Source organism: Accipiter gentilis, chromosome 10 (assembly GCF_929443795.1).
Source record: "Accipiter gentilis chromosome 10, bAccGen1.1, whole genome shotgun sequence".
Lineage (NCBI taxonomy): Eukaryota > Metazoa > Chordata > Aves > Accipitriformes > Accipitridae > Astur > Astur gentilis.
The window spans coordinates 15,233,518-15,261,199 of record NC_064889.1 but is presented as its reverse complement, the minus strand read 5'-3'; the positions used below and the strand labels follow the sequence as shown (position 1 = coordinate 15,261,199).

Below are 27,682 nucleotides of genomic sequence, written 5' to 3'. Positions count from 1 at the left end.
TTTGTCTGCAGCCCTTGATTTGTAGCCATTCTGTTACATGAGATCAAACAAAAAGTTGTTCTTGGGCCAATTTATACTGCTTATGTTATATAAATATTTTTCTGTATTAATTTCTGCTATATTTCCTAGAAAAAACCCGAGCATGCTAAGAAAACAAACAACAGGACAGCATTTTAGTGACATTCATGTGTAGCCCTTTTTGGGAAGAGCATTGTGTATTATTTCTGATCTGGACTGGTGAATACAATCCCATGACATCACATTTTAAAATGGCTATGATCCACCTACTGATAATGCCAAAGAAAAACTGGCTGATTTTTTTTAAGGAAGCTGGCACAAAGTTGTTTCACAAGGTGAAACAACTGCCTGAGGCTCATTGTCTACATGCAGAAAAGCCCAGTTTCAAAGGGAAATCTGTTACTTAGTATTTTCTTAGCAGTCACTTCCAAAACTGTTTAAATTAGTGCATTTGGCTTTTAGCTGATCAGATCTGATGGGCATACAGGTGGCATTTCTCCTTTTCTTTGTCTCCTTTCCTTTGTCTCCTTTCCTGTTTTTCTTTTTTTTTTTTTTTTTAGACTTTTGATTTCTTTCATATTGCTTTTTATTTCTGTTTCTTTCCCCTCATTTTCTCCCTCAGCTTGCTTTCTCAGCCCATCTCATAGGTCTTTCCCCTTTTTCTGTCTTGCATAGCTTTGTCTTCTTAGGATTGATTTCTCATCCCTGAAGCCATCCTACACACTCTGTCTGCCCCAGCCGCCCTCCTTCTAGTTCTTTGGCGTACCTTTCCCTCTTTTTTTCCTTAACCCTCTTCCATCTTTGTTAACTTCCTCTAGTGTGTTACTGACAATACGTTGACTTTTTGTAAGCAGAGCAGTCATGGCTGTTGGTTTTCAGCTGACAAACTAACCCGTGAGTGAACACAGAAAGGTAAAAGCAGAAAGACAGCAATGACGGAAATTCTCATTAATACCCACATCATCCCATGACTGAAAAAAATACCCCCAGAAAACTATTTATTCGTGTCCATGGTGTCACTGTTTCCGTCACGATTTTTTCCATCTCTGTCCCTAAGCTACTGTAGGGAATCTGGGCTTCTCCTGCTTTCCCTTCCTTGCCCACCTTGGGACAAGAAAAGCGCAAAGGTGATACCTTCATTCTTCTAAGTCAGCAGTATGATTTTATTTTTAAATATAGCCTCTGTGCAAAGCTACTTGCTGCTTTCTGGTTGGTATACTATGTCTTCTTGTGCCCTTTCCCACTATAGTTTACCGTGCTGAAATTGCTTCCATCTTGCTTAAGGTTCTCTAAAACTTGTTCTGCGAAACGGACCACACTTGTTTGCTCTCAGTTTTGTCCTAATTATAAACCTAAATGCAGAGTGGTGACATATTCTATTCCTCTTTTAGCCACACGCTTCCATAAACGCTGACAAGCGTGATAAATAGCTTTCAGCTCCGTAATTTAAATTGCTGCTGTATTTACAGCAGAAAGCCAGTAGATGGCAAAATTCCACCTTATTTTTCATCCGACAGGGTCTGGTTTGACAGGACTCTGAAAAGGCAAACATACCTTTTTTTTTTTTTTTTTTCTTTCCTCTTTCTTTCCCCAGAGCCACCAAGACAGTACACTAAACACGATCGTATTTTGCTTGTCAGAACTTGCCAGATTACTTCACCACCCAATATTCCCTGGTCCAAGGACGTTGAATTTGATGGCTACTGCGTTAGGCACAAAACCTGCACTGCCTCTCCGCTACGTTCACCGTTGCCAGTTTTGCTTTGTTTTTTCTCCTCGGAAGTTTAAAACACGTAAAGCCGCGACACACTGTAAATGGATTTCACTGTATAAAAACTGTAAGCCGAAGTCATTAATGTTTCAAGGCTGCCCGACTGTCACAACGCTCTGTGCTTGGCATGCCTGGGTTTTCCCTCTTCGCGGCTCTGGAAGCGCATTCCCACTGCACACGCGGGCACCGGACCCCTGTATAAAACTAACGAGCGACACGGGTCGCCTCTAGGCGCGGCCTAGACGACCCGGCCGACGCCTGGGAGACCGCGCTCCCGCCCGCGCTTCCCCTCAGGCGGCCGCTGTGGCAGGGCGGACGGGCAACGACGCCTCCGCCGCCCGCCCGCGAGCCTGCGCGAGGCAGAGGCGCATGCGCGGCGTAGGGGCGGCTGAGCGGCTGACGTCGGGGCGCGCGGCGGGGGCTCGCGTGCCGCCGGCGGACGGAGCGGCCCGGCCCGGCCCGCCCCCCCCCTCAGGGCGGCGATGGCGGCCGCCGGGGGCGGCTCGGGTGCGCCCGTGGAGACGCCCGCCGCCGCTACCGCTACCACCACCACCGCCGCCGCCGCTGCTGCCGCCGCCGCCGCGGCGGAGGCCGGCGCGGTGCTGCAGCGCGAGCCGCTGTACAACTGGCAGGCCACCAAGGGCTCGCTGCGGGAGCGCTTCGCCTTCCTCTTCTCCAACGAGCTCCTCAGCGACGTGCACTTCGTGGTGGGCAAGGGCAGCCCCCGCGGCGGGGGCGGGGGGGCGCCCCCCCGGGCCCGGCCAGCAGCGCATCCCCGCCCACCGCTTCGTCCTGGCGGCCGGCAGCGCCGTCTTCGACGCGATGTTTAACGGCGGCATGGCCACCACCTCGGCCGAGATCGAGCTGCCCGACGTGGAGCCCGCCGCCTTCCTGGCGCTCCTCAGGTCAGGCCGCGGCCGGGCCGGGCCGGGCGGTCCCGGGCGCGGTGGGGGCTCCCGGGCCGGGGGCACCGCGCCGCGGGGCGGGGGGGGCGGGCCTCCCCGCCCGCCGGGCCGGGCTGGGCCGGGCCGGGCCGGGCCGTGGGGCCCCGCTCGGCCGCTGGTGTCGTTTCCTCGCTCCGCGGCCCCTCCTGGCTCCCGTCCCCAGGGAGCCCTTCCTTTCCCGCGGGCCTGTCCGTGGAGGGAGATGCAGAGAACACGCGTAACCACCTTGCGGGCCGGCACGCAAGGTCAAACCGCCCCGCGAACATGCTTTGCTTCCTTCTTGCTCGTTCCCCTGCATCCTTTTTGCCGAGAGAAGCGCCTTGATTTTAGGGCAGCCGATTGTCCATTCAGAAAAGTACTTTGGTAGTGGTGAGGGTCTGGTTTGGCTTTTTGATTCCGTGGAGTTGTTTTAAGTAAGGTGGTGGGAATTAGTGGTTGCTCGGAGTGTTGCAACTATCCATCCACCTTCTAATAATGACTAAGAAAGGACAGAGGCTGTCGTACCAACCTTTTCCTTTAATTTGATACTGACTTTGAAATTGTTTTCATCTTACTGGTAGCTTTTCTTTTTCAGCCGTGGTAATGAATTGTTGTATCTTTTTAGCAGAGGCATAGCCATTGTAATCACACTTATTTCAGACACTTTTGGGTGGAGAGTGAACATGCAGCAGAAGGCAGTAACTGATTTTTACACACAAACCACCCAAGGGAGACCATGAGTGCAGTGATGGCAAAAAGTATGTAAAATAGGTTAGTGATTTCTAATTTGGGCGGAATAGGATCTGCTGCTTATCATGCTCACAAAACTGATGAGTTGATCTACCTTTGCTTTTCAGTCACTGTAGTCGTAAATAAAATTTATGGTGTTCATAGAAACAATTACTGATCATTTCTTTGTGCATCGGGCTATGGTGTGGTAATATGACTAAACTGCTTAACCTTAAGGTTTCTCTCAAAGAAACTCCTCTGTTAGGCAAAACCTTTATAAAATATATGAAACAGATTTCTGTAATGAGCATTTGAGAAACAAGTAATATTATTGCCTGGAAAAAATATGTAGTGTCTTGAGGCTTTCTGTAATGGGAAAAGCTCCAAAGTCTTAGCAACTTTCTCTGTGTTTTGAGGCCTAACAGATAAGAACAGTGAGAAGAAGAGTCACCTAGTCTTTTTAGTAATCATGGACACAGAAGTGGCAGCAACTGATTTGAAAAAAAAAAAACAACCAACAACAAACCACCATGCAGCAGCAGTGATGTCTCTGTTGCCATTAGCAAATGAACTGTATTTATTTTGTGGATGCTTGGCAAAGAGAGAGTGGCAAAGTGAAGAGTTTGTGTAGCAGAGTGGGAGATGGAGGGAAGCGTCTTTCAAGCAAAATGGTTTCAAAGGTTAAAAGTAAATGACTGTGCACATAGGTGTGTTTGTCTATATATATGTGGAAAAAACACTGGACAATGAAAAGCGAATCTAGTGAGAGAAGTTTGGGTAAAAATATGAACACGGAAACAGGAGAGTTCTAAGATAAGAAGGAAAGTATTTGAAAACTGTAGAAGTGAATGAAGAGATGTTGTTATAAGCAAACAAAAGCCATCTTGTGTTGGTAGAGCTGCTAGTACGTAATGGCCAGGGGACTTACGTAAGTAAACTGATTATACTTGTATCTTGTCTAAATATCACCAGACTGATGAACTGCTGAAACATCTCAGGTTTGATGTCGTCTTTGTTATGAAATACATGGCAGCTTTTTAGGGCATTGTTCCATATTATATATATTTTTTATCTTATATTGGAATAAATATACATTGCAACACCTTCTTAAAAACATATCTAAGGAGAACTTCTATAATACAGACCAGTACTGGACTTCTTCCACGCTCATATACACTGTTTGTTAAGTACACCAACTGTAAGACAACCTGGGTTTTTTCCTGGTGTTGGCCAGAAGAGGTGAGAATTATACCTTGCACTGTTGGTCTCTCTTATCTATCGTTAGTAAATTGGTCAGATAATAATGGTTGCCTTTTATAGGACCTTTCTTTAATCTTTGCAAGGGCCAATTTGAGGTGTATTGGCTAGAAATTATGTTGGGATCTCTGAATGCACATAGCAAATGAACATGAAGGTAAAGGAAACATTTAAGTGATGCAAAAACTTTTAGGGATAATTTACTAATCATTTAATGTTCCACAGCTCGTTTCCATTTTATTAACTCATGTGGTTTGTTAGGTCCTATCTGTAGTTGATGTGTTTCATAAAGATCTAATGACAAATGCTACTTGTAAATTAAAGCCAAAGGAAAAGATTTTCTGATGAAAAATTTTCCGATTCACTTAAAAAATTAATTCCATCTGTATCTGTGCAGCAAGGCTGAATGTCATTTCTCTGTCCTATGATGTCAGTGTTAATGTTTCATCACGAAGTAGATGGTAGTTCAAGAATTATGTTTATGGTGAAGAAAAAACTAGTTAGAAATTGAACAATTAAAACATCTGATAGTCACCAAGTTAATGTGACACCTGGTTTTTTATTTTTCTTCTGGGTGTATTCACACACAGTTTAAAATCGGCTCAGTTGCTGCCTTTTTCTGACAGGAGACTCTAAACTGATAAATTTGTAGAGTTAAAGTATTTAAAAATAATGAAGTGAAACTTTAATAGTACCACTGCAATTCCAGTAATGCATTTTAGGGTTTCTTTTTTCCCCTAGAGGAAGTTGGGTAGTCCTCCTTGTCTGTGGGCTAAAATCTTAACTGTAAAGATGGGAAAAGGGAAGCCTTTTAAAATTGGCTGGGGAAGGGGAGAGAACTTTCTTAGAAGACAATTGGCTGAGCTCAAAGGCTTAGAAATGACTGTGGTGTGTGTTTTGGATTATCATCCCGTATTCCTCTTGCCTGAAGAGTTTTTGAGCATGAGACAGAGGGGTTCTTTAAAAGCAGCTGACTACTTCAGTAGTTTGACAGATTAAATCCTTAAGAGCTGAAATAATATCAAAGTCACAAAGTTTGAATCTGCGTCCCAGTTAAACAGCGCTTTTGTTTCCTGTTTCTGTCTGTACAAATTGAATAGCAGTGATCAAGAAAATTAAAGTTGTCTTAGTAGGATTCTGCTTTAAGTTTTCTTTTTGTTGTTGTTTTTAGTAAGACTTTTTTAAAATTTCATTTACATTTTACAGTAATTTAATGTGTCCTTTGATCATAGTATAAAGGAAGGTGATGACCTGGTACAAATTTAGCAGTTCATCTTCCAAATGTCTTTGCAGAGGACTTTGGCGAGCAGTAAATAAAGGGGTAATTGTAACTAACTGGAAGAAGATTCCTGTGTGCTTTTATAATGGTGAAAGTATTTCAGTTGTTGGGAAGATGCTAAGACTAGAGGAGAAAGAAGTGCTAACCTGAGAGGGAAGAAAAGTGGCACAAAATGTATGAGAGGCTTATGTAAATGAATGATCAAGTGGTCACTTGGAAAAATTGTTTGTTCTGGTCACTAAAAGTGTTCTCCCACTATGCAGATACACACACACACCCCCCATCCTGGATGACAATAAAATTAGTCAATATCTAAAGAGCAGGTTGTTTCTGTAAGTCTGTCGAAGGGAAGGAGAGGAGGGAAGGTGGAGGGGAGGAAGAATAAGTGATCTTGAGCCCCACTGAGTTAAGTGGAGGAGGAACAGTGGTATAAAGGTGTGCTAGTTCAGGCATGCCATGAATGGGAGAGTTAACACAGAGATAGAGCTCTTGGCACACGAGCAGAGGGATTTTTAGAGAGAAGACACGCCTAGAGTTCCTCTTTTATGAGTAGATGAATACATCATGATCATCCATCCATATACTTGAGGGAAATAGGATTATACAACATCCTAGACCAATGTACTTTATTACCACTTCTCATAGTTTTTACAGCTACCTTTTAACTTCACAAATTCACACTTTTTAGTATTTGCAGAAGACTACTGTTTGGCTTTGAAAATCCCAGAAAAGTATTGGCATTGTCAAAAACTTGAAATATTAAACTCGAAAAACTGATAGTGTGACTTTGGGCACTTCCTGCATGCCCCATCCCTGGAATTGTTCAAGGCCAGGTTGGATGGGGCTTTGAGCAACCTGGTTTAGTGGAAGGTGTCCCTGCCCATGGCAGGGGGTTGGAACTAGGTGATGTTTAAGGTCCCTTCCAACCCAAACCATTCTGTGATGCTTGTCATGAGTTTTCTCAGTTTCAAAGTATGTAACTATGTGCTCTGTAACTATGAGTTGTTAGGCCCTGGGGTGATCAATGTCTACAAACAGATAATGAGGTCAATAGTACCCAGTAACTCCATGCAACACACCACCTCTCCTGTCCTGAGTGAATACCATAACAGATGGAGCCAAAAGTTGTAGGCCAAATGAACTCAATGAACATTTTATGGATATTTATGTACATTTTACAGACATTTTATGGGGGAGGGGGTGGTTAATGAGATTGTGTTGCAACAGTGTGGGACCTGAGCATGATATAAATGGTACACCATAAAGGGTGGCGAATGTGCTGGATTTGGCTGGGATAGAGTTAAATTCTTTAGAGTAGCTTGTATGGGGCTATGTTTTGGATTTGTGCTGAAAATAGTGTTCATAACACACTGATGTTTTAGTTAGTGCTTGAGTTGCTGTGCAAATTGTACTTGTCAGAACTTCAGTCAATTAAATCCTGTTAGTTTATCATTGACCCACTTTCAGTTGGGAGTGTCTCTTAATGTATATCCAGCCATACAGCAGCAGAGGGATTGGAGCATGGAGCCTCAAGCGTGTCCTTTGTGGCATGAAAATGCATCTTGTTAGCTCAGGGAACTCACATGAATGAAAAATGTGCATGTATGTGCACTGTTGCCACATTTGAATTCCTGTCATTTGGCCATGTGATTGGTTTTTGATCGTATGAGGAAAGAGCCTGCAAAATTTCTGGGAAAGCAAGGGTCAGAAAACTGCAGTTTGGGACTGCACCGTGGTTCTTAAGAAGGTGCAGTAGAAAGTGAACCACAAGCCAGATAAGCTCCTCTGGTGTGTCAGTTCATTGGCTTCAGATTGGACGCACTTTAGGAATAAAATCAAAATCATGTTCCAAAAACAACTTGGTGGGGGGTTTTTGGGTTTGTTTTTTTTTTTTTACAATTAGGTAAAATTCATTTATAATGTAGTTTGCACAGTAGTGCTGGGGTTTTTACACCCTGTTAATGTTCACCTGTTCTGTGATTTGGACTCCAAGCTCCTATAAAGTCATACAAAGAAGGTTAGGGCATTTTAAACAGTTTTTTTTAAAAATCTTAGAACCAAAATCTAAATGCACTATTCTAGTGCTTTAATGAACTATTTGTCAGTTTGGTACACCAAACTGTACTTATGAGATCTTAGTTTCTTAAAAGTAAATTAGTCAGTGATTATGACTGGCAAGTCACCCCATCATTGTCATCAACAGATAATAGTTTATGGCTTTCATAAATCAGTTCCAAATCCTAAAAAAGTTAGGATTTAATTAAACTCATTCTTTCTAAAAGCTGTTTGATGTAAATCCAGTTTAATAAATTAATCTAGAGCATCATTCACGTTTCCTAAGTGCCATGAAAGCTGGCCGTTTGAATAGATTGGAGTATTGTAATGGTAAATATGTAAATGTTGCTAAGTGGCAGCAAATTTAATGTTGAACGCCACGTTTAGTTGTGTGTTAGCAGTTGCCAAGAATGAGAGTTCTCTTGGAATATAAGAAATACGAATAGTGAAGAATTTTAGTTGAAACTTTACTTAGGTTTCTATTACTTAGATCTCCCCAGATTGCCAACAAGTTTGAGTCCATTACTTTCAAGAGTTTCTTCTGTTAAATACAAACTGCTTATTGTTACATTTAAAAACCCTTCTAAGCACACCTTCCGTCTCTACATGTTGTTTGTCATTCATTTCCAGGAGGTTCTGAAAAAAATATTTAAAAATATAAAGAAAAGGCTTGGTCTTCATTGTGGAATTTCTGCATTTGCTAATGTGCCCTGGTTTTTTATGTTTAATCACCTGTGTGCTGGGGACAAATGTATTTTTGTAAATCACAGGCTATTCTTGATTATTATCTGAAAAACTGATTTAATATTACTAAGATTATCTTCAATGTCACCTTTAAGAAAAGTTATTTTTAAAAAGTCATGTTTTCCATACAGAACCTTAAATGAAATCTTATCTTGTCTGGTCTCGAATAACAGCTGCTCAGGGAACAGGTTTTTTTCCTGGTTTTGGTGGAGGCTTCTGTCTTTTGGTTCACAGCTTGTGCTAAAATCTCAACCAATCATCTAGCCTCAAACAGTGGAGGCAAGCCAGAGTGTTTTGCTATGGCAGGAATAGAAGAGTCAAGGTCATCTGCGAGAATATTACTCTCTTTCTTCTCCTCTGAACACTAAGAATGGTAGTTTTGACATAAGATGTTATCACAGTGTAAGTCCTTGACACTATTCTCATGGTGGGGAAGCTGGTGTGCACTGTCAGTAAATTAAGTTCAGTAATATAGCCATAGAGGGTTATGTATTGATATTTAGAAATGCAGCTCTTCCTAGTGAATCAAAAGCACATGCATTCATTCATATGTTAAGTAATTCTGCAGCTCAGCTGTTGTTTACAGTTCAGTAGCTATGTATAACTGGTACAGCCAAATCAGTCTTAGGGAGTAATACATACTTAAAACAAATGTATGCCATTAGGTTAACGTAATATTCTTTCTTCAACCCTTCAACTAGCTTATTTGTAAAAATGCTACATGGTCAACTGTTGCATGTTCACAGTGCAAATCTTTGACCTGTTTTCTAAATGCAAAGAGACCATTACGTTGTGCTTGACTGCCCCACTCAAGATACATTTTTATGGATGTGTATTTGTGTATTGATTTCTAGGTTTCTTTATTCAGATGAAGTTCAAATTGGTCCAGAAACAGTCATGACTACTTTATACACTGCTAAAAAGTATGCAGTCCCAGCCCTGGAAGCACATTGTGTAGATTTTCTAACAAAGCACCTCCGAGCAGATAATGCCTTTATGCTGCTTACTCAAGTAGGTAAATTTAAGCTTAATTTTGATTTACTAGGAAAATCAGTATTTGGAGGGAAATGACTAAATATTACTTCAGAGGGGAGTTACTATTACATAGTCTAATTTATGTATGAAAATGTCTGTTGCTCTGTTAGCATTTTTACAGACTTAGCTTCTTATTAATGTGGAGGAAAGGCATCTTTCTTGTCTTTCTTTTATTTTTTTCTCCCCCCCCCCCCCCCCTTTTCTTTTTTACTATGCAGTGGACTGGGACATTTCAAATGGAGCAAGTGTATTCTACAGTGTATTTCCATGGATCTCTTAATTGTCTTTTGTTAAGACTGTGCTTCAGTTCACTATAGCGGATTTGATATGTACTTTTTTTCTTATATTGCCAAAACTACAAACATAAGGATGAAGGAAGACTTGCATGTAGTGAATTCTCCTTAATTATGTACTGTTTTGAGAATTTAAGTGCTTTTTAAGGTATAAACACAAAAAGTACTTAGACAAATAAACCTATTTTAATTTAGATGTATTCTATGGCAAAAATACTTGCTTTTTAAGATTAGTGGTTTGTCAACTTTATGCTTAAGATGTTTTTCTTTACCTTTTTAGGCTCGTTTGTTTGATGAACCTCAGCTTGCTAGTCTTTGTCTTGACACAATAGACAAAAGTACCATGGATGCAATAAGTGCAGAAGGCTTTACTGACATTGATATAGGTAAGTTACTTTGTGTGTTCTAAGCATTAAACTTCTGAAGGGAATTGTAGGGCACAAGAAAGCTTTGCTACAGTAACCCAGGATAGTTTGCTTCCCCCATCTGAGCATGCAGAGTCCCAAGCACGTTACCTCCTTGTCAGGGTAACCTGGCGTAGTTCACTTTTCCCCTCATCTGCACCCACCTTTGCACAGGCGCCAACACGATGTCCAGCTGCAGATCTTGGAATTTGGACAACAGCACCTGCATTACATCAGTGAGTTTACTAATGAGCAAAACAGGATATTGCATATGTATGAAATGTTAATCAGTGCAAGTTTTGTTATCCACCCCTGCAGTGCTTTCCTTTGAGCTTCACTTCCAAGCAGGGTTCCACTGCGTTGAGTCCCCATTTGATTAGTGTCAGTGTCCCGGGGCACCCACCATGGCAACACTAAGCTTTCATTAAAGCCAAAGCTTTCACTCACTGAATGTTGTGCCTCATCCCTGGGGGATCCACACCTGTTTTTCGTGTGTAACAAGAATCACACTGTTTTGTTGCTGCGTGGTACTTCTCTATTCAGAGTTGCACAGATCAGGTACAATATATGAAATCTGTTTTAAAAAAAAAAAATCTAAATTGCTGGTTTCTATGTTTCATCTTTTATGAAAGGTAGCTGTTGCAAATTTGCTTACTTAATTTCATTGTTACTATATGTGTCTAAGTCAAATTCCGCTGGAGTCTGTGAAAAACTCAGACTGAAGGAAGGTATTCCAGCTGCTTAAAGAAATAGTAAAGTCATTGTTAACTCATGTTCAGACTGAGTGTTCATCTCTGCTCTTGATAAGTCCGAATCTGGTTTGACTTTCCAATATGATATTTTCTATGACTTCAAACATCCCTTGTCTATATTCAGGGCATTTAAAAATTCCCAAAGAAGACAGAAGATTCAGAATATGAAAACACTTTTTTTTTTTTTTCAGGCTTGTGTTCTGTGATAAACTCAGAATTTTTGCATAATTGTTATTCATAAAATGCCATAACAAGTCAGAAATACAGGAAGACTTGCTTTTGTAAAACACATGAGAGTACCTTGCCTCACATCCTGTGTTCCACCTTCAAGCTTTGCAGGTGGCAAATACGTCAATGTTTAAGATTACTTTCATGTATGTTTAAACTGGTTTTGTGTGCACCACTGCTGCTTGTGTTTATAGTAGATCCAGATTGGCAGGTGTCTACTCAGATGAGAATATGACATGTCATCATGAGTAACTTGGTTTTTTTAGTAGTGTTCATTCACCACTTGGTCACTTCCAGTTTTGATCTTGCCCTAGCCATGGAAATTCCTTAGGATACTGGTTGCCACTACATAGATTATATATAGTCACACTCTTGGGAATCCAGAAGAAAGTTCATATGCTGTCTTCATAGCAGGAAAATTATTTTTTAGTTTGAAGTCTATACAACATTGGGAGATTTCTTTATATATAAGATGTCTTATGATGAACGTTATTCATGTTTACTTAACATTTTAAGCTTACTGAATGTGTAGCACTGTTACTGGTTTGGATGAAAACTGATCTAATCTGTTAACTTTTTTTCTTTAGACACATTATGTGCAGTTCTAGAAAGAGATACCCTTAGTATTCGAGAAAGTAGACTCTTTGGAGCTGTTGTTCGCTGGGCAGAAGCAGAATGTCAAAGACAACAACTGCCTGTGACATTTGGAAACAAACAAAAAGTCCTTGGCAGAGCTCTTTCCTTAATCCGTTTTCCATTAATGACTATTGAAGAGTTTGCAGCAGGTGAGTTTGGGGGTTCTTTGTCTTACTGTTAGACCATATTTCTGCACTGTTCACCTGTGAGTGTTGAGATGCTTAACAGTCTATTCTGTTATTAATATCGTACTAATAAAAGTTGTGATGCACAAATGAAAGCAAAACATGCTGCTGAATATGCTCTGGCCATTGGAAAATATTATTGTCCTCTCAGTTTGCAAATACGTGTGGTGTAAATACAACAGTTGGAGTAATTCTTCAAATCATCTTAGAAGTTTTTTCTTTTCACAGGCCCTGCTCAGTCTGGAATCTTGTCAGATCGGGAAGTAGTAAATCTCTTTCTGCATTTTACTGTCAATCCTAAACCTAAAGTAGATTATATTGACCGACCAAGATGCTGCCTTAGAGGAAAAGAATGCAGCATTAACAGGTTCCAGCAAGTGGAGAGTCGCTGGGGTTACAGTGGAACAAGTGATCGGATTAGGTATGGCTTTTGAAAGTATTTGGAGGAGAGACAGAGAAGTGTGGGAAGAAAGGGAACATATTACTCAACTTCGTCTTCTTGTCATAAGTTACAGTAACAAACATACTGGTTCTGTTGGGGCACGTTTGATCTTTTCCTTTTTTTAAAATAACTTAGGCTGTTGCACACGTAAAATATAAAGTAGCAAAGAACAAAGTTCAGGAGGATTGGGTGCATTCTAGAGTGATTGGGTGTTAGCTGCATATTTCTTTTTAAAATACCAAGTCTTGATCTGTTTTTATTTTGGAGATATTCAAAAGAATCTGGTTGTTTTGTTTAGTGATACTGAATATATTGGGATTTAGCAAAGCTCTAACCTATAAAGCTGATACCTTACAAAGCATTTTTCTTACTATAGAAATCTATATATATAGTGTTATTAAAAAAAAATAAATGTCATTTTCAGTTTACTTCCCTACTCTTCAGTGGGACTCTTTTTCCTACTTGACTGGGAATAAGCTAACACACCCATCACAGTTGTTTAAATTCCTGTCTTGGCTTGTGTCTTACTAGGTTCACAGTTAATAGAAGAATTTCCATAGTGGGATTTGGATTATATGGATCTATTCATGGACCCACAGACTATCAAGTTAATATACAGGTACAGTATATTCTGTTTAAATAGGCTTATGCAGGAACTGCACTTGTAGTACTTGCAAGAGGTTTCGTGTATATTTGGGTAGGAGCAATTGATAGGCCAGGAATCTAACCTGTGTTTTGTCCCAACAGTGGTCATAAGCAGATGATTAGGGAAGAGTAAGAACAGTATGAAACTTTCTTCCCTTTCTGCTGTATTCTTCTGTCCTTCAATTGTTTTCAGTATAGGTGTTTCCCAAGACCAGTTTGTTTTTTCTGTTTAGTAGCTCCCAGTGAATCTTTCTTCAGGCTACTTATCCAGTCTAACCTTGAATTCCTCCTGTAAGCTTTTTGCAGAGGAATTTAATAGCTTTGTAATCTGTTCAGTTGTGCACAAAGTCTGTCCTTTAATAAATTTTCTAGTAATTCAGGAAAGAGATCTTGGATTTGTCATCAACAGCTCTCTGAAATCAGTGACACAATATGCAGTGACTGTCATTGGGAAGATACCGAAAACAAGATAAAAGGTGACATTGTGTTGCTGTATGAAAGCCAAGTATGCCCACATCTTGAGTATTGTGTGCGGTTCCCAATCTCACACAGCAGAATTAGAAAGTAGAGAAAAGGGTAATTAAAATTATTAAGGGGATAGAGCTGCTGCTTTATGAAGGCAGACTAAAAAGTCTAGGACTCTTCAGTTTGTAGGGGAGAAGGCTGTGGGGAGGTGCAAGCAATGCTTCTAAAATCATGAGGGCAATGGATAATATAAATGCAGAACTGTTATTCACCAAGCCCCAGAATATTAGAACTAGGAGACTCTTACTGATACTAGCAGAAGATCAAAACAGATGAGAGTGGGTTTTTTTAATGCAGAGGATACTAAACATTCTGCCACAAGAAGCAGATCCCCCTGTTTTCAATTTGGTGGCATTTGAACATGTTGATTCATCAATAGCAGATCCCCCTTCTGTTCCTTCCAGAATCTTCTAGTGGATGTGCACTGTAGCACCCTCAGTAGAACAGTTGTGGATGCTGGGGGAGTGGACAGCAGAGCCCAGACTTGTGTGATAACCCTCAGCAACATCTTCTCTTGCCACTGTCAGAGCATATTGGACCATTTGTCTGACCCAATTGGGTATTTATTACGTTCTTGGCTTGCCTGGTATGCCTGTTGGGGCATAGAGGCTTGTCCTTTCCCAGAGTTTTTTGGAAAGATTGACATCTTGTTTGCTACTGATTCAGTCTTAGGCAGAAGGTTGTATATCACTGTTACCTTTAACTTCTTCCGTAAAGTTGCTTCAATTTTAGGTTTGGTGTAAACTTCGTGCCAGCACGGGAATCTCCCCAGTTTCTTCTGCTGGTAAATGATTTATTTGTATTGCTGTTCTCCAGGCTCCTACGTGAAGGCGTTATCCTGCTGCTACTCTTATATCTTCATGCTGTTTAGCCCACCAGAGAGTCTATAGGGCTTTTTGCTACTGCTGTGTTGAAACAATGATTTAACATTTGTTTTGATGCTTTCAGATAGCTGTTCCTAAACCTTTTGGCCTGCTAAATTGTACTTTTTACATTTTAATCTGTCAGTATGAACCTTTCTGTTTCAATCTGGAGACAACTTCATATTACTACAGGATGCCCTTTTTTGTTTGTTTATTTCTAGTAATAGCCTTTTGCTGATCAGCCATGCCAGCTTTTTTCCCCTTTTCTCAAGCCTTTCCTAATAGGTGATATGTACTGATACTGTACTTGGGCATGTGATGTCCTTCAGTAGTCTGCATGTTTCTTATAAAGATTTGATGTTCTTAATTGCTCCTTTGAGCTTCTTTTGAACAAGGTTCCTCATTTTTCTCTTTTTTGAAATTTAGCACAGCTGTGGTGGATTTGCTTTTGTTGTTCACATGGGAGTGTTGACTCTTAAGTGTATTATGAACACTGTTACATAGTGTTTCCATTATGAAATTTTGAATCTGATCCTGCTCATCACTCAGTACCAAATCAAGGGTTGCGTTTCTTCCTACTGAGCAATTGGTTAGCAAGCTCATGAAATGGTCAGTGATAGCATCTAAAAATGTCACCCCTGCTTCATGTCCTGATATGACATTTGCCCGGTCTGAGCGGGTAATTGAAGACACCACTAAAATTGTATTTCCTGCTCTTGTAACCTGTTTGATCTCTCTTAGCATGTTGTGGTCAGGATTATCTTCTAGTAATACTGATCCAGCACTATATTTCTTCCTTTTTTAAGTACGGAATTTCAGTCCGTTTGAATTCTCTTTCTTATTGAGATTAGTTTTGATTTGATTCTAAGCTTTATAACAAGGTATTAGCATTCTGTGACTGGCAGTTTTACTCTGTGCTGTGTATTTCGTAACCTGGTACTGTTGCATCACATTGATTTATTAGGTGTGTGGCAAATTTTGTGAAAGAATGAATCTGTGACTTCATTTAGGGACAGAAATTCCATTGTCTCTACCTTGTTTCATAGACTTCTAGCATGTGCTGGAACTGCTGTTTCTGTTAATTTCTGGGCATCCTATTTAAGTGACAGTTTATTTGTCTTCTGTTTCCTATTTGATGATTACTATTCTTTTACCATACTGTACTTAAGGATAGGAATTTTGTGTCTGTCTCTTAATTAGAAAATGTTGTGTTATGATATTCCAAACAGAATGTATCTCAGATGAGGTTTTGAAGGAATTTGGTGGCTTTTCCACATTCCTCAATTTAAAAGCTCTCTTGCAAATTTCTTGATTTGAAGTGCCATCAGTTTGGTTTTCTCAAACTATACATCTGTGTAAATGAGTAGCACAGTGCACTAGACTGGATCTTTAGAATAAAAGAGTTGGTGCGGAGGACCTAGCAGCTATACTGTACATATTTGGGGATTTTTACTTTGCACTAGCTGTTGTTTGATCCTCTCAGCTAAATTCCTGTTAGCAGATGAGAGCATTTAGTATGCTCCCTCAGCATGGTTGCTGGATTTATTTTATCTGAAAAGAGTTTAGTTCTTACAAGGCAAACCAAAGCATATTAAATGGGAATGATCAAGAGATTCACTTGAAAAACATGCTTCTGATCCAAACTGAAAGGCTAATGTACCTTTATGGTTCAGATGAAGGCCATCCATCTTATATAGGTTCTCTTTATTCTGGAACTATCCCCAATTCCTCGTGAATCTGAAACTTTCTTGTCACAATGTTTTCAGACAGGTATTTAAGTCCTGTGTTTCTACCATTCTTCTTGGACCTGCATCAGTACTAGCAGAGCTTCAGAGAGTAAAACATTTAATGCTTGTCTTAAAATAGTGCTAATGTATATTGCAAATACATCTTTTATGTGAAAGGGGCTTAGGACTTCAGCATTATAATTGTTAATATTTCTATTGATTGTGGCTGGGGAAAAAAAATTGGAGCACATTTTGCCTAGAATAGGGCTTCGTCTCATATATGCAATGTTAAAAATTATATGGCAATTTAATAATAAAATATTAAAATTGATAGGATTCTTGTTAGCACAGTAATAATGAGAAGTGTTCATGTTACTCTAAAGCTCTGATATCCAACTTCTGCAAGAGGGGTTCGGCAGCATGGATGATCAGGATTGCTATCCAAAAAGAGAAGTGAGGTATCTGCTATTACTAACATCTTAGCCAGTGATTCTTATTCATCATTAAAATTGAAGGCAAAAGAAATAATATGTAGTCTGAGTGTAATTTTTAAACTGAATCTAGAATAGAAATAAATTGTATAAAACATTGCAGCGCAAGTTCTTGTTTTCTTTTAAGAATGTATCATTGACTGCTTACATTATCTGTAAAAACTTGTTTTCTGGATTAGTCACGGCCAGCAAACATGCTTCCCTCCTGGGCTGTGTAGGTGTCTGAAGATCAGCAAATCTTAAGTACAGGATTATATGTAGTATATGAAAGTCAGAAGCTAACGGTCTAAGAGCTGTTCTTCATCTCCCAAGCAAAGACTATAACCTGGTTGGAGCAGTGTTGAATCTAGCCCACAGATTGGACAGCCTGTGTAAAACTTGCAAGCCATCGTTCGGCATGCTGCTGGGTCAACCCTAATGGTATCAGGAAATTACACCTACTTTCCAGTTCTGAGATTGCACTATCCTTGCAATTAAGATGGGTGGAGTAGGCAAGTGTTTGCTTGTAATCTTCTAACATGCATACAATAAGAATCTTTCTCAAGCTCATAAACCTAAAAATACTGTTTTCATGTTTTTGTACAGATAATTGATTATGAGAAGAATCAAACACTAGGACAAAATGATACTGGATTTAGTTGTGATGGAACAGCCAGTACATTCAGAGTTATGTTCAAAGAACCTATAGAGATTTTGCCAACAGTTTGCTACACAGCTTGTGCGACGTTGAAAGTAAGAATGCCTAACTGTACAAAAGAAAATGTTATTTTGATGCAAGTGTTGTTCTTTTATCTGTCTTCTGATGGGAAAGTGTCTCCTAGATCTTGAATTTGTTTTAAGTTTAGCACTAAAGAAGGATGTAGTTAAACTGCACAGTAACTTGTAAGACTGCTACCTGTCTTCTGTGCCACAGCACGGAATTCAAAACTGGATCCTTTGTGGCTTGGTGTAAGAGTTAGAATGAGTCCTCATGGAAGTCACTGGTTCTGTGTGGGCAAAAGCACTATCTAGAATATCTAATCTGACAGCTCTCTATACAAATTTAAGTTTGATTTCTTTTATCAAGGGTATTCTAACCACTGACTAGAGTCAAGAAAACAGAAAGCTTTTTTTTTTTATCACTTTTTATATACTAGTGCTGAAATACAGGAAAGAATTATTTGTTCTGGGAAAGTCTGCCCTTATGGACAAATTTATTTATTCAATGTTTTCTCAAAAGTCTTTTAATATTCTTTTAAATATAATCCCCTACACAGAAGTCAGAGCTGAGTGGGTTGGAAAAAAATGTACATTAAAAGAAGCTGAGGCAGGGAACTAAGTGAAAATATAGACAACTGGTAGGAGAAGGAGAAATACTAGAAAACATTTATTCATGACTAGTTGGATAAAATCAAGTGGTTTAAATCTGCTGTCAGAAACTTCTTCTATGTTATTTAGACATAGGGCACTTCTGTTGTCTGTGATTTTGTATATAACTTCTATGATGTGGGTACAGAAATTTTCTACTACCAAAATAATCTGTCAGTAGTGCTTGAACTTCAACATTTTATGGGTCTTGCTGCCCACTTCCATTCAGTTGCTAATCTCTTCCGACGTTTTTCAGGGTCCTGATTCCCATTATGGAACAAAAGGTTTGAAGAAAGTGATCCACGAATCTCCTACTGCTAGCAAAACATGCTTTGTATTTTATAGTTCACCAGGTAACAACAATGGTACATCAATAGAAGACGGACAGATACCAGAAATAATATTTTATACATAATTTCACATGACCATTTTGAATGTGTTAGTGTATCAGTGGGCTTCAGCTCACTATTGGCGGCAGTTAAAAAATTCTGTGAAATGACATGAATGTGTGAGGGGTAACTTGTTTGAGAGGTACCAGAAAAGCTATTTTCTCTGCAGTGTTATTGGCAGAATGTAATTTGGCTTTTCCTCTTAAGGAAGTGTCAAGTGGAATAAGTACTCTGTATATTGAAGATTGTTTTAAATAGTATCTTGTGATTAATTGCTCTGTATTTTCACCCGTTCATTTCTCATGTAGTAAAATTCATTTTTTGAACTGGAAAATCCTTACTCATTATGAACTTACTGCTTACGTTTTCCCCAACTTGTCCTAAAAAGACAGTAAAGCTGCTGCTGTGGTCCCAGCTTACACTTCTTCCCAAACTGACCTTGGAATGACCCTATGGACATGAATTGCTACTGTATGTTTTTTTGAAATACATCGGCAAAGCTGAATTCATATTGCTATCGTCTTGACTTTTTGGATGAGCCGTGGAGAATTAATGGACTTGGCACTACAGACAGCATCTGCAGCTGCACCGAAGAAATACTAAGTCAAATTCAGCAACATACAGATCTTTTCCAGAATCTCTTTTAATTCAGAAGGGCTGTTTTGGAACATAGAGCTGGTTATGGAAATAGCCATTGTATATACAGCTGTGCCTGTAAGAAAATGTATAATGTGAAAATGAGAATACGAGACTTGTAATGATGTTATTTTATCATTGGACAAAATTAGTATGAACTAAGGATTATTTGTGTGCAACTACTTTTACAGCTTGCATACGCTAATTTGATGCAACTGATGTATGTATATAGTATTCAGCATCTTGCAATATGTACTGTGTAGTAGTAGAATGTCTTCCTGTACAAAATCCTGTACCCTTCCCCCAAATTGTACCGAAGTCCTACTTCGAGAACACGGGAGGCGAAAAAACAAACTAAACCTCTTCTCTCTTCCCTACTTTCTCTTCAAATGCCCGCTCCGGTGCAGGCCCTGCACGTCTTGCATCTCAAAACAGAGCCTTCAGACCAAGCCCTGTATCTCGACCCCCCCCCCCCCCCCCCCCGCTCTGTAGGAATCTGGACCCGCACCCTCCTCTCCCCCCGCCCCGCCCCTGGGCGGAGGTTTTTCATTCCGTCATGACACGCAAAGCGTTGCTCTAACGCGGCGGGGAGGGGGGCGGCGAGCCGGCCGCCGGGGCTGGGCGATGGCGGGCTGGGCATTCCGGTCCCGTCGCGGTCTCCGCCGGGAGAGGCCCGCGGCGGCAGGAGCAGCCCCGGCCGCAGGGTGCCTCGGGGGGGGGGGGGGGGGGGGGGGGCCGCCGCCCTGGCGGCGCGGACCCGCGCGCCCCGCCCCGCCTCTCCCCGTGGCGCGCCGGGCCCCGCCCTCCCCGCGCCGCTCCGCCGGGGCGGCGGGCTCACCGGGGGCGGCGGTGGCGGAGCGCGCAGGCGCGGCCGGGGCGGAGCCTGGCGGCCGGCGCCGCGGGGGCGGAGCTAGGCGGTGTTGCCGGAAGGGCCGCGCCGCGCTATGCTGGCCCTCGCCGGCTTCCGTCGGCCGCTGGCGGCGGCGGCGCGGAGCGGCGGCGGAGGGGCCATGCCCCGGAAGGTGCAGGGAGGGGAGGTCCGCGGCGGGGGTGGCGGGCAGGTGGCGCCCGCGGTTGACCGCGCCTCTTCCTCTGTTTCAGGGAAAAGCGGCCGGGAAGGGGCCCGCGGAACCGGGCGCCGCCGCGGGACCGGTGGTGGCGGCGGGCGAGGGCTGCGTGAGGGTGGCGGTTCGCGCCAAGCCCGGCTCCCGGTGCAGCGCCGTCACAGGTGGGGCCCCTCCCCGCCTCCCCGCCTCCCCGCCTCCCCGCGCCCGGGACGCGGCGCTGCCGGCCGGGAGGCGGGATCTCGGGAGAGGCTGCCCGGCGGCGTGCGGGGCCCGGGGACGCGGGGCGGGGCGGGAGAGCTGCTGTCTCTGACGGGGCCTCCCCGGGAGTTCTGCAGCTTACCTCTGGCCTCTGTAAAACCAACCCCCCAAAACAATAATGAGAAAAACCCCCAAGCCCAGAGCACCAGGAAACTGGCGAAAGTGGCCGTTTCACGCTTTCCTGCCGCCGGGAGCGGCTCTGCGGCGCTCCCCGCCGGCAGCGCCGGGGGGGAGCGGTGAGCGCGGCGGAGCTTGTCCCGGGCGGCTGCTGTAGGAGGGGGCTGGGGCCGGCGCGGTCGCTCCGCGCTTCGGTTTGCGGCGTGTCGTCTGGTGCACGCCGGTGGTGAACCGAGAGGTCCTGCGGGGCTGTCTGAGCCGTGACAGCTCCACCTAGCAAGACGCGGTCTGTTCTCCCTCCGCACACCGGGACTTGCTTATCTACAAGTTCGGGCTGCTTTTTCTACAGACGCGTGTGCGAGACTAACGTGGTGCAGCGTGGCGGAGCATCCAGGCTCAGCTGGCAACGCGAGGGAGTTTTTGATGATGGCGTAGCTCTCTGGGCAGGCTTGCTTATCGTGCCTTTTTTTTTTTTTTTTTTTTGTGGGGTCACCCCGTTTGCATTATGCTGCGTGACGCCAAGCTGGGCTACGCCCGCGTCAGAGTGAGAGGGGCCTAGGACAGGGCCCCGGTTGTGCGAAAACCGAACACCGGTTGCGCACAGCTGCGCTCTGACACGGGTCCGAAGGCTTCGCTCTTCTCTGTGTCAGAAGGTTTTCTTTGTTGTAGTGGCTAGCAGCTTTAACTTCAGGGAGTTGGTGAAGTGTGGAAATGCCATTGCCTGCTAGCCTGTAAGTTTCTTTGGGTTTTAAATTAAAATGCTTTTGAAAGCGTAAGCGTTCATTTTTAGGAGACAATAACTAGACGTTTTGGATATTTTGAGCATAAAATCCTTAAAATATTTGTTACAGATGTGACAGCTGAGGCAGTAGGTGTAGCTATTGCTGCGCCTCCATCAGAAGGGGAGGCAAATGCAGAGCTGTGTCGCTACCTCTCTAAGGTGCTAGAAGTGAAGAAGAGTGAAGTTATTTTAGAGAAGGTACTACTTTTTTTTTTTTTTTTTCCTTTCCTTCTTGCCCTACTACAGTTTAAATTCAAGACTTTTAAACTCGCTCATTGCGTACAGGGAGCTGCTCTCCAAGTTCAGTCCAAAAGACACTTTAAAGGTGTTTAGCTGAGTTAATGGAATGATTCATTGAGAACAAACCTAGTGTAGGAAGAACCAAAGCTGACCTTGAGCTCGTTAATCAGAATAGTTCTCATTGTGATGCATTTTCCAAATTTGTGTGGTTTGTGTTTTCTGTGTTCTTCAAAGATTCTCTTGTTTTCATGTCAAATGCAGTTCATAAAATCTGTGCTTCGCAGAGAATGTGCATTTTTTAATAACTTTTCATTCATTTTTTAAAGTAACTTCTGTATTTGAGTGAAAACTTTCTGACAACCGTTATATATAAGTAAGAGCATATATAAGCACTCGGATTATAGCTGGGCCTCGAGTTTCTTTGTATTAGAATGTACATGTCTTGACTTCGGTGAGTGGAAACTCTTTGTTTTATTCATTGCACTGAATAAATAATTTGTTTTATTAATTCATTGTACTTACAGTCAGTCCTTCCACCAGTGTTCATTTATAGTTTATGAACATAAGAGCCTAATGAAAAATTGTGCTACTTATTTTTGTCTGTTGGTTTAATGTAGTAGTTGTAGAAGTCTGTTAAAGGATAGTAGTAAATGGCAACAGGATCAATCAATTGACCACTGTGTTGCCAAAACGTAGAGATGTGAAGGTTTGAGTTTTGTTTTTTCCTCAATCATGGCCAAACTGCTTCATTCGTTTATCAGCATTTTACAGATAACGCTGTTTTCCTACCTTGAAGGGGTGTTCAGGTTTAACTATATTATTCTCATAAGTGCTAAGCAGAGTTGAACATAAAAGGGGCCAGTGTTGTCTGACCTTGGCGCAGTTGTTCTGAGCTACGGTGTCCACATAATTACATGCTAGTGTTTGTTTTTCATAAGCCACTGTTTGTTCTCAGTCAAGCATTATGGTAAAGTCTGTATTTTACCTGTGGCTTAGATTTTTCCATCCTGATCTGCTAGGTGTGAACAGCAAGTGATTTTTTGGTACTGCTTGCTCTCTGACGTGCTGCTTGCTTTATGATAAGTGCTAACATTAACAAAACCAATTCAAGTTGGGAAATTGGTGGGAAATGATCCAGTATAAAACTGAGGTTACCAGACTTCTATGCAAGGGCCTTGATTTTCATCATCAGCTGGCTAGGCTGCTTCAAAAATCTGGTTTTAATTTTTAAATTTCATGCTATATTTCTGTGTAGTAGAATTAAGGACTTTTTCCTCCTTGAGGATGTCCCTTGTGGGCTTTTCAAACTTTTTGCCAGGCTGCAGATTAACAAGCAACTTGTTTCTCATGGTTTACTGAATACTAGCAAAGTTGTGTCTTCAGGCAATACGAAATGAAGTTGCAAGTTTGCCAGTTGCTATGTAAAATAGCCTTTTTTTTCAGTAATGCAAAAACAGGTCAATATTTCAAGTAACTGCTGTATGAATCTGAATGTCTTATGGGTTATATACGATGTGATTTCATTTAGTTGATGTTATCAACCTGAGAACTCAGCTTAAGAGTAACTAATACTCTGTGGGAGACAACTCTGAAGAAAGATCAGAAAGTTATCAATTATACATGCATATATACACACCCACTTTTTAAAAACAAAAATGCAGATTAGTTGGAGTCTTGCTTCTGGATGACACAAGTCAATTATGGAAACTTATCACTCCTTGCTTTTTGTTCTAGCCTATAAAAAGAATATCAATTCAGGGCATGCTCTGGGAGCTGTATCCAATTTTAAAGGGAGAGTAGATAAGACATTGTTTTCCACCGTTCAAATAACTGGAAAGGACATTGATGAGCTATCTCTTACTGCTATTAATTCTTCATACCCACACTTTAAGAATTATTTTTAAAGTATCTGATATGTTGGCATTACAGTGAGATTATTTTGGAATGTGTATTTAGTGATGATTCTCTGAAAGATGTTTTTGTGTGTGTGTCTAAACCAGGGTGGTAAATCACGTGAAAAAGTGGTGAAGATTTTGGTATCAATGACACCAGATGAGATTTTAGAAAAACTGAAAAAAGAAGCTTCCAGTTGATGCAGAACAAGAGCGGGAGATGGGACAATGCATCTTGGTAAATAAACTGATATTCTTTCCTGTGTAAATCTAGTCCTGTTGAGAATGTGGGTAGTGACTAGGGAAGGATACTTCTTCCCCCTGCCCCTCCTTGTTAATATAGCTGCTGTATAGTTTAAGTTTTTTCTGTAGGTTTGTTAGAAAAACTCGTCTTTACAGAGGCTCTGTGCCTGCTTCTGTCACTACAGACTTTTTTCCCCCTCTGGAGAGTTTCATGTTGGTGAATTTGTCCTCTTTGCTGGTCCCTAAACAAATGGTTTAGAAAACTTGTTTCTTAGTGAAACAAACTTTGGTTAACAAAGTGAAAGGCTTGGAGTGACAGGCTTCAGTGAGAAAAGTGGTACAAAAGGATGAGTCTGTCTGGATGGTAAAGACCCTAGAATAATGTTCTCTTCGATATCTAGTGGCAGTTACTGGATGCAGTTTTGTACTATGTGCACATATGTACATCTAAAATAAATTTATTTGAAGCCAATACACTGTTGTTGATCGCACAGGCAAGCTAAAAGCACAATCACCTGAACAACTGAAAGAAAACCAGAAGTTTGCAGTATGAAAAACTGACCCAGAACCTGGTAATTGCATACACGGTGTCACTTCGTAAATAGTCTGTAATTAGTTTTCTGAAGAGTAGAGATACAGTCATGTATCTTCGCCAAATGTATGTCAAGTGTAATGACGGTTTTTAATAAAAAGGGCAAAAAGTATTATCAAACTTTGTTTTGTGCTTATGTTTTTAACAAAAAAATTGTTTCCTAGAAGTCACTTATTAGAATGTTATTTTTAAATGTTTTTGCAATCTTTCCTTGATTTAAAAATGAGTAATATTCCAACCCATAGAGAACCAAGCAGAGTCATTTGTAGAACGGAACAAGAAGTCTGAAACAAAATGGGCAACTACACTCCACTCTCAGGGCTAATGAAAAGAAGACTTAACCTCTCTCTCTCTATCATGCTTCAGAGGTCAGAGTGAGTTTTAACTAGTATTTCCCAAAAATATGTGATATCACACATGTCTCTGGTAGGAGTTTGCTTTTTCATCTGCATCACTGCTAATGGCTGAAATTGTCCTATCTTTACTACGGTTGTCATATTTTAAAATATATATATATATATGTAAATGTAATGCCTAAAGTAAAAAAAAACTGCTCTGAAGGTTTGCTTAAGGTTTGCCATACCCTCTCCTGGAAAACAATGTTATCAATGCATAAGTTACAGCTAAATTTCTCTACTAGTTTCATGCAGTACAGACTTAATAGCTCATAATTTAGTCTTTCATGAACAAAAATCTTTTGCTTTAGGAAGTTCTTTCTGCTTCCTGTTATCCTAAATATTGCAACAATTGCTTTTAGAGTTAGAGAACTGGTGCTTGTCAAGATGACAGCTCCTTCAAGGTGACTCATTTTAAACATGTTATGAAAAATGTTACTTTCTTGTTTGGAGAACTAAGTCTAGATAGTGAATGCTGTTTGCTTAATGGTTTGCATCTGGGCTCCTTATTTCCCCAGGCTTTTGGTCAGCCATACATTGCCACAGTTGCTGTTCCTTACTTGTCATTTTCAGTGTGCACAGGCTGATTTTGTTCTACTGTTCAGTCAGTTTTGGTACACAGCTCCTTGCTGTTTCATCTGTTCTTGCCCAGCAGAGGGGTACCATGTCTTACAGAAAAATTAAGGCGAAGCAAGCCAAAACTAAGTGTTCATGGGCTGGTTTTCTAAATTATTTCCTAAACTTCTTTTTATCGTGAGTTGAAAACAGCAATCCAAAGATTGCGGGATCCTGCATTTATAGGATGCTGGAACAGCCATTATAAAGATTTCTTTGGAAGCTAATACCATGTGTTACATTACATGTATTATATACTATATTGAAATAATGTATTATACTTTCCCATGACTTCAGATCCAGATTGAGACAGGAGCTGGATAGGTAGGTACAGTCTCTGAAGTACATTGGTCTTGAATGATGATTATATACAACAGTAGCCAATTTAATCTTTTAGTTTCCTCTCTGTCTCGTCAACATGTTCTGCCTCGTCTTTGCTAGCTTCTGCTTTAGAGGTTTCACCTTTCCTAAACACCTTCAGCTGGCATTCTGCATCTTTTCTTTCTAATCAGTGAAAGTAACTTGAAGACAAATAGGGTGCCTTCACATTATTATGCTGTCATTTTTATGTAATGTGAGTCAGGCATATTGTCATATTCATAACTTGTCAATCAGAAGACAAGTACTGTTCAGCTAGGAAGTTTATTAATCCTTGGGAAAACAACCACTGTGCCCTCCTCCCTATTGCATTTCTGTTTTCTATTGCATTTACAAGTACGTGTGTGGGGAGAGAGGGAGCCATTTATATAATACTGATTTTTGTGCTTGGCCAAGCCAAGTCCTTTTTCTTTCATCTGGATTGTAATATGGTATTGAAGACTCACTTCAATCTGTCCAGTTCAGTCATCATACGGTATTTTTTCAAAACTTGCTGCAGTTGGCTCATTTTTAGCATTGCTTCTTAGGAAGCAGAAATATTATTGGTGGCATGTATTGAAGCCCTAGCTTCTGTGCTCAAGGCATTACTTGGTTGAGGCCTCTGTGATTCTGTGAAAAAGCCATGGCAGATGGAAGCCCCAGTAGCAATCAAAGCAGAGGGATGGAAATTAAGTTCTCCAGGTAGTAGTGCCCCATCTCACCTAAGGCTGAAATAGCAGACTAGCTTGTGGTGTGGCAAATAAAGCCTTTATGTGCTGGGAACAGAGAATATACATTTAATAGGAGTAACCAAAATTATTTTAGAAGGGTAGTATAACACTGGCATGTTGCCATATCTAATATCTGAGAGCCTCTTGTATCAATGTTTTTCATGCAGTCTTCCAATTATATCCATAATACCGTGGTTTTGTGTACATGTATCCTAGTGAAATTCCTGGGAGGTAGGAATTGCTGGACCATTGTGTAACAAAATTGAGGTACAGAAAAGTTAAGCAGCTTATGTGACCAGACAAGTCAATGCTAAAACTGATTTAGGCCTAGCTCTTTCAAATATTGCATTAAAATCCTAACCTGTCAACTATCTCTTCATGAACACAGTAAAATACCTTTCATTCTATTGAGAAAATTGTGCTAGCAAATATCCCTAACTCTTCAGCAGAGTATATTTTTAATAGAACAGAGCTTTGTGATATTGTAGGAGGCTTCTTCCAAGAATTTCAAAACACTTTTCACATCCCCATCTCAAAATAAAACTTAGCTCTTACTCCTAGACCAGTTTGAAAACACCGTGGTGCCAGTTGCTACCCTCCATTTACTTGTTGGTCCCTGCTTTATCCATGTGCGTTAAGCTACATGATTACTCAACTACTTGAAATCCTACTATTGACTTAAGTGCTGTCCTCTTTTCCTAATGCATTGTCTGACCAGTTTCAGTAAAATCTGCCTAATGGTGATTTAATATCTTACTGCTTACAGACCTGGGCAGTCAGTGCATTTCTTATATAACTAAGTTATTTAAACATTAGCAAAATAGAAGTTACCTGAATAAATTCTATGCCAAGCAGTCCTATGGCATAGAACATTCTTGGTCTTTCATCCACTCAGTTACATTTATTTTCTAAAATCCAGCTTTGAAAGTAGGTAGATGGTTTCATTGCAGTACTCTGATATGCTAATTAGGGATACTTAATTATACCCACTGAAGCTGGCCTCTTTGGTCTTTTACTTTC

General features: G+C 41.1%; 2 protein-coding genes across 2 annotated transcripts; both read left to right on the top strand.

The window, feature by feature from the left end:
* The first annotated feature begins 2,235 nt into the window (after window positions 1–2,235).
* On the top strand, window positions 2,236–19,243 carry BTBD1 (BTB domain containing 1). The gene is given in 9 exon segments (XM_049812587.1): window positions 2,236–2,508; window positions 2,510–2,694; window positions 9,631–9,787; window positions 10,385–10,490; window positions 12,076–12,273; window positions 12,538–12,730; window positions 13,283–13,370; window positions 17,588–17,734; window positions 18,606–19,243. Coding segments are annotated over 9 exon segments (1,470 nt in total). The 5' UTR covers window positions 2,236–2,271; the 3' UTR covers window positions 18,765–19,243.
* A 1,033-nt stretch (window positions 19,244–20,276) lies between these two features.
* Window positions 20,277–24,676, top strand: C10H15orf40 (chromosome 10 C15orf40 homolog). The gene is made up of 5 exons (XM_049812911.1): window positions 20,277–20,396; window positions 20,476–20,602; window positions 21,668–21,795; window positions 23,838–23,967; window positions 24,467–24,676. The coding sequence occupies exons 1-4, from the start codon at window positions 20,319–20,321 to the stop codon at window positions 23,928–23,930; spliced, it is 426 nt and encodes a 141-aa protein (XP_049668868.1). The 5' UTR covers window positions 20,277–20,318; the 3' UTR covers window positions 23,931–23,967; window positions 24,467–24,676.
* Window positions 24,677–27,682: the final 3,006 nt, after the last annotated feature.

What these genes read in the sequence shown, in the direction of transcription:
- C10H15orf40 (XM_049812911.1), top strand. Translation starts at nt 20,319, where the DNA reads ATGCTGGCCCTCGCCGGCTTCCGTCGGCCGCTGGCGGCGGCGGCGCGG. An exon ending in GAGGGGCCATGCCCCGGAAG is followed by an intron (nt 20,397 to 20,475) that starts GTGCAGGGAGGG and finishes CCTCTGTTTCAG; the next exon opens with GGAAAAGCGGCCGGGAAGGG. An exon ending in CCGGTGCAGCGCCGTCACAG is followed by an intron (nt 20,603 to 21,667) that starts GTGGGGCCCCTC and finishes TATTTGTTACAG; the next exon opens with ATGTGACAGCTGAGGCAGTA.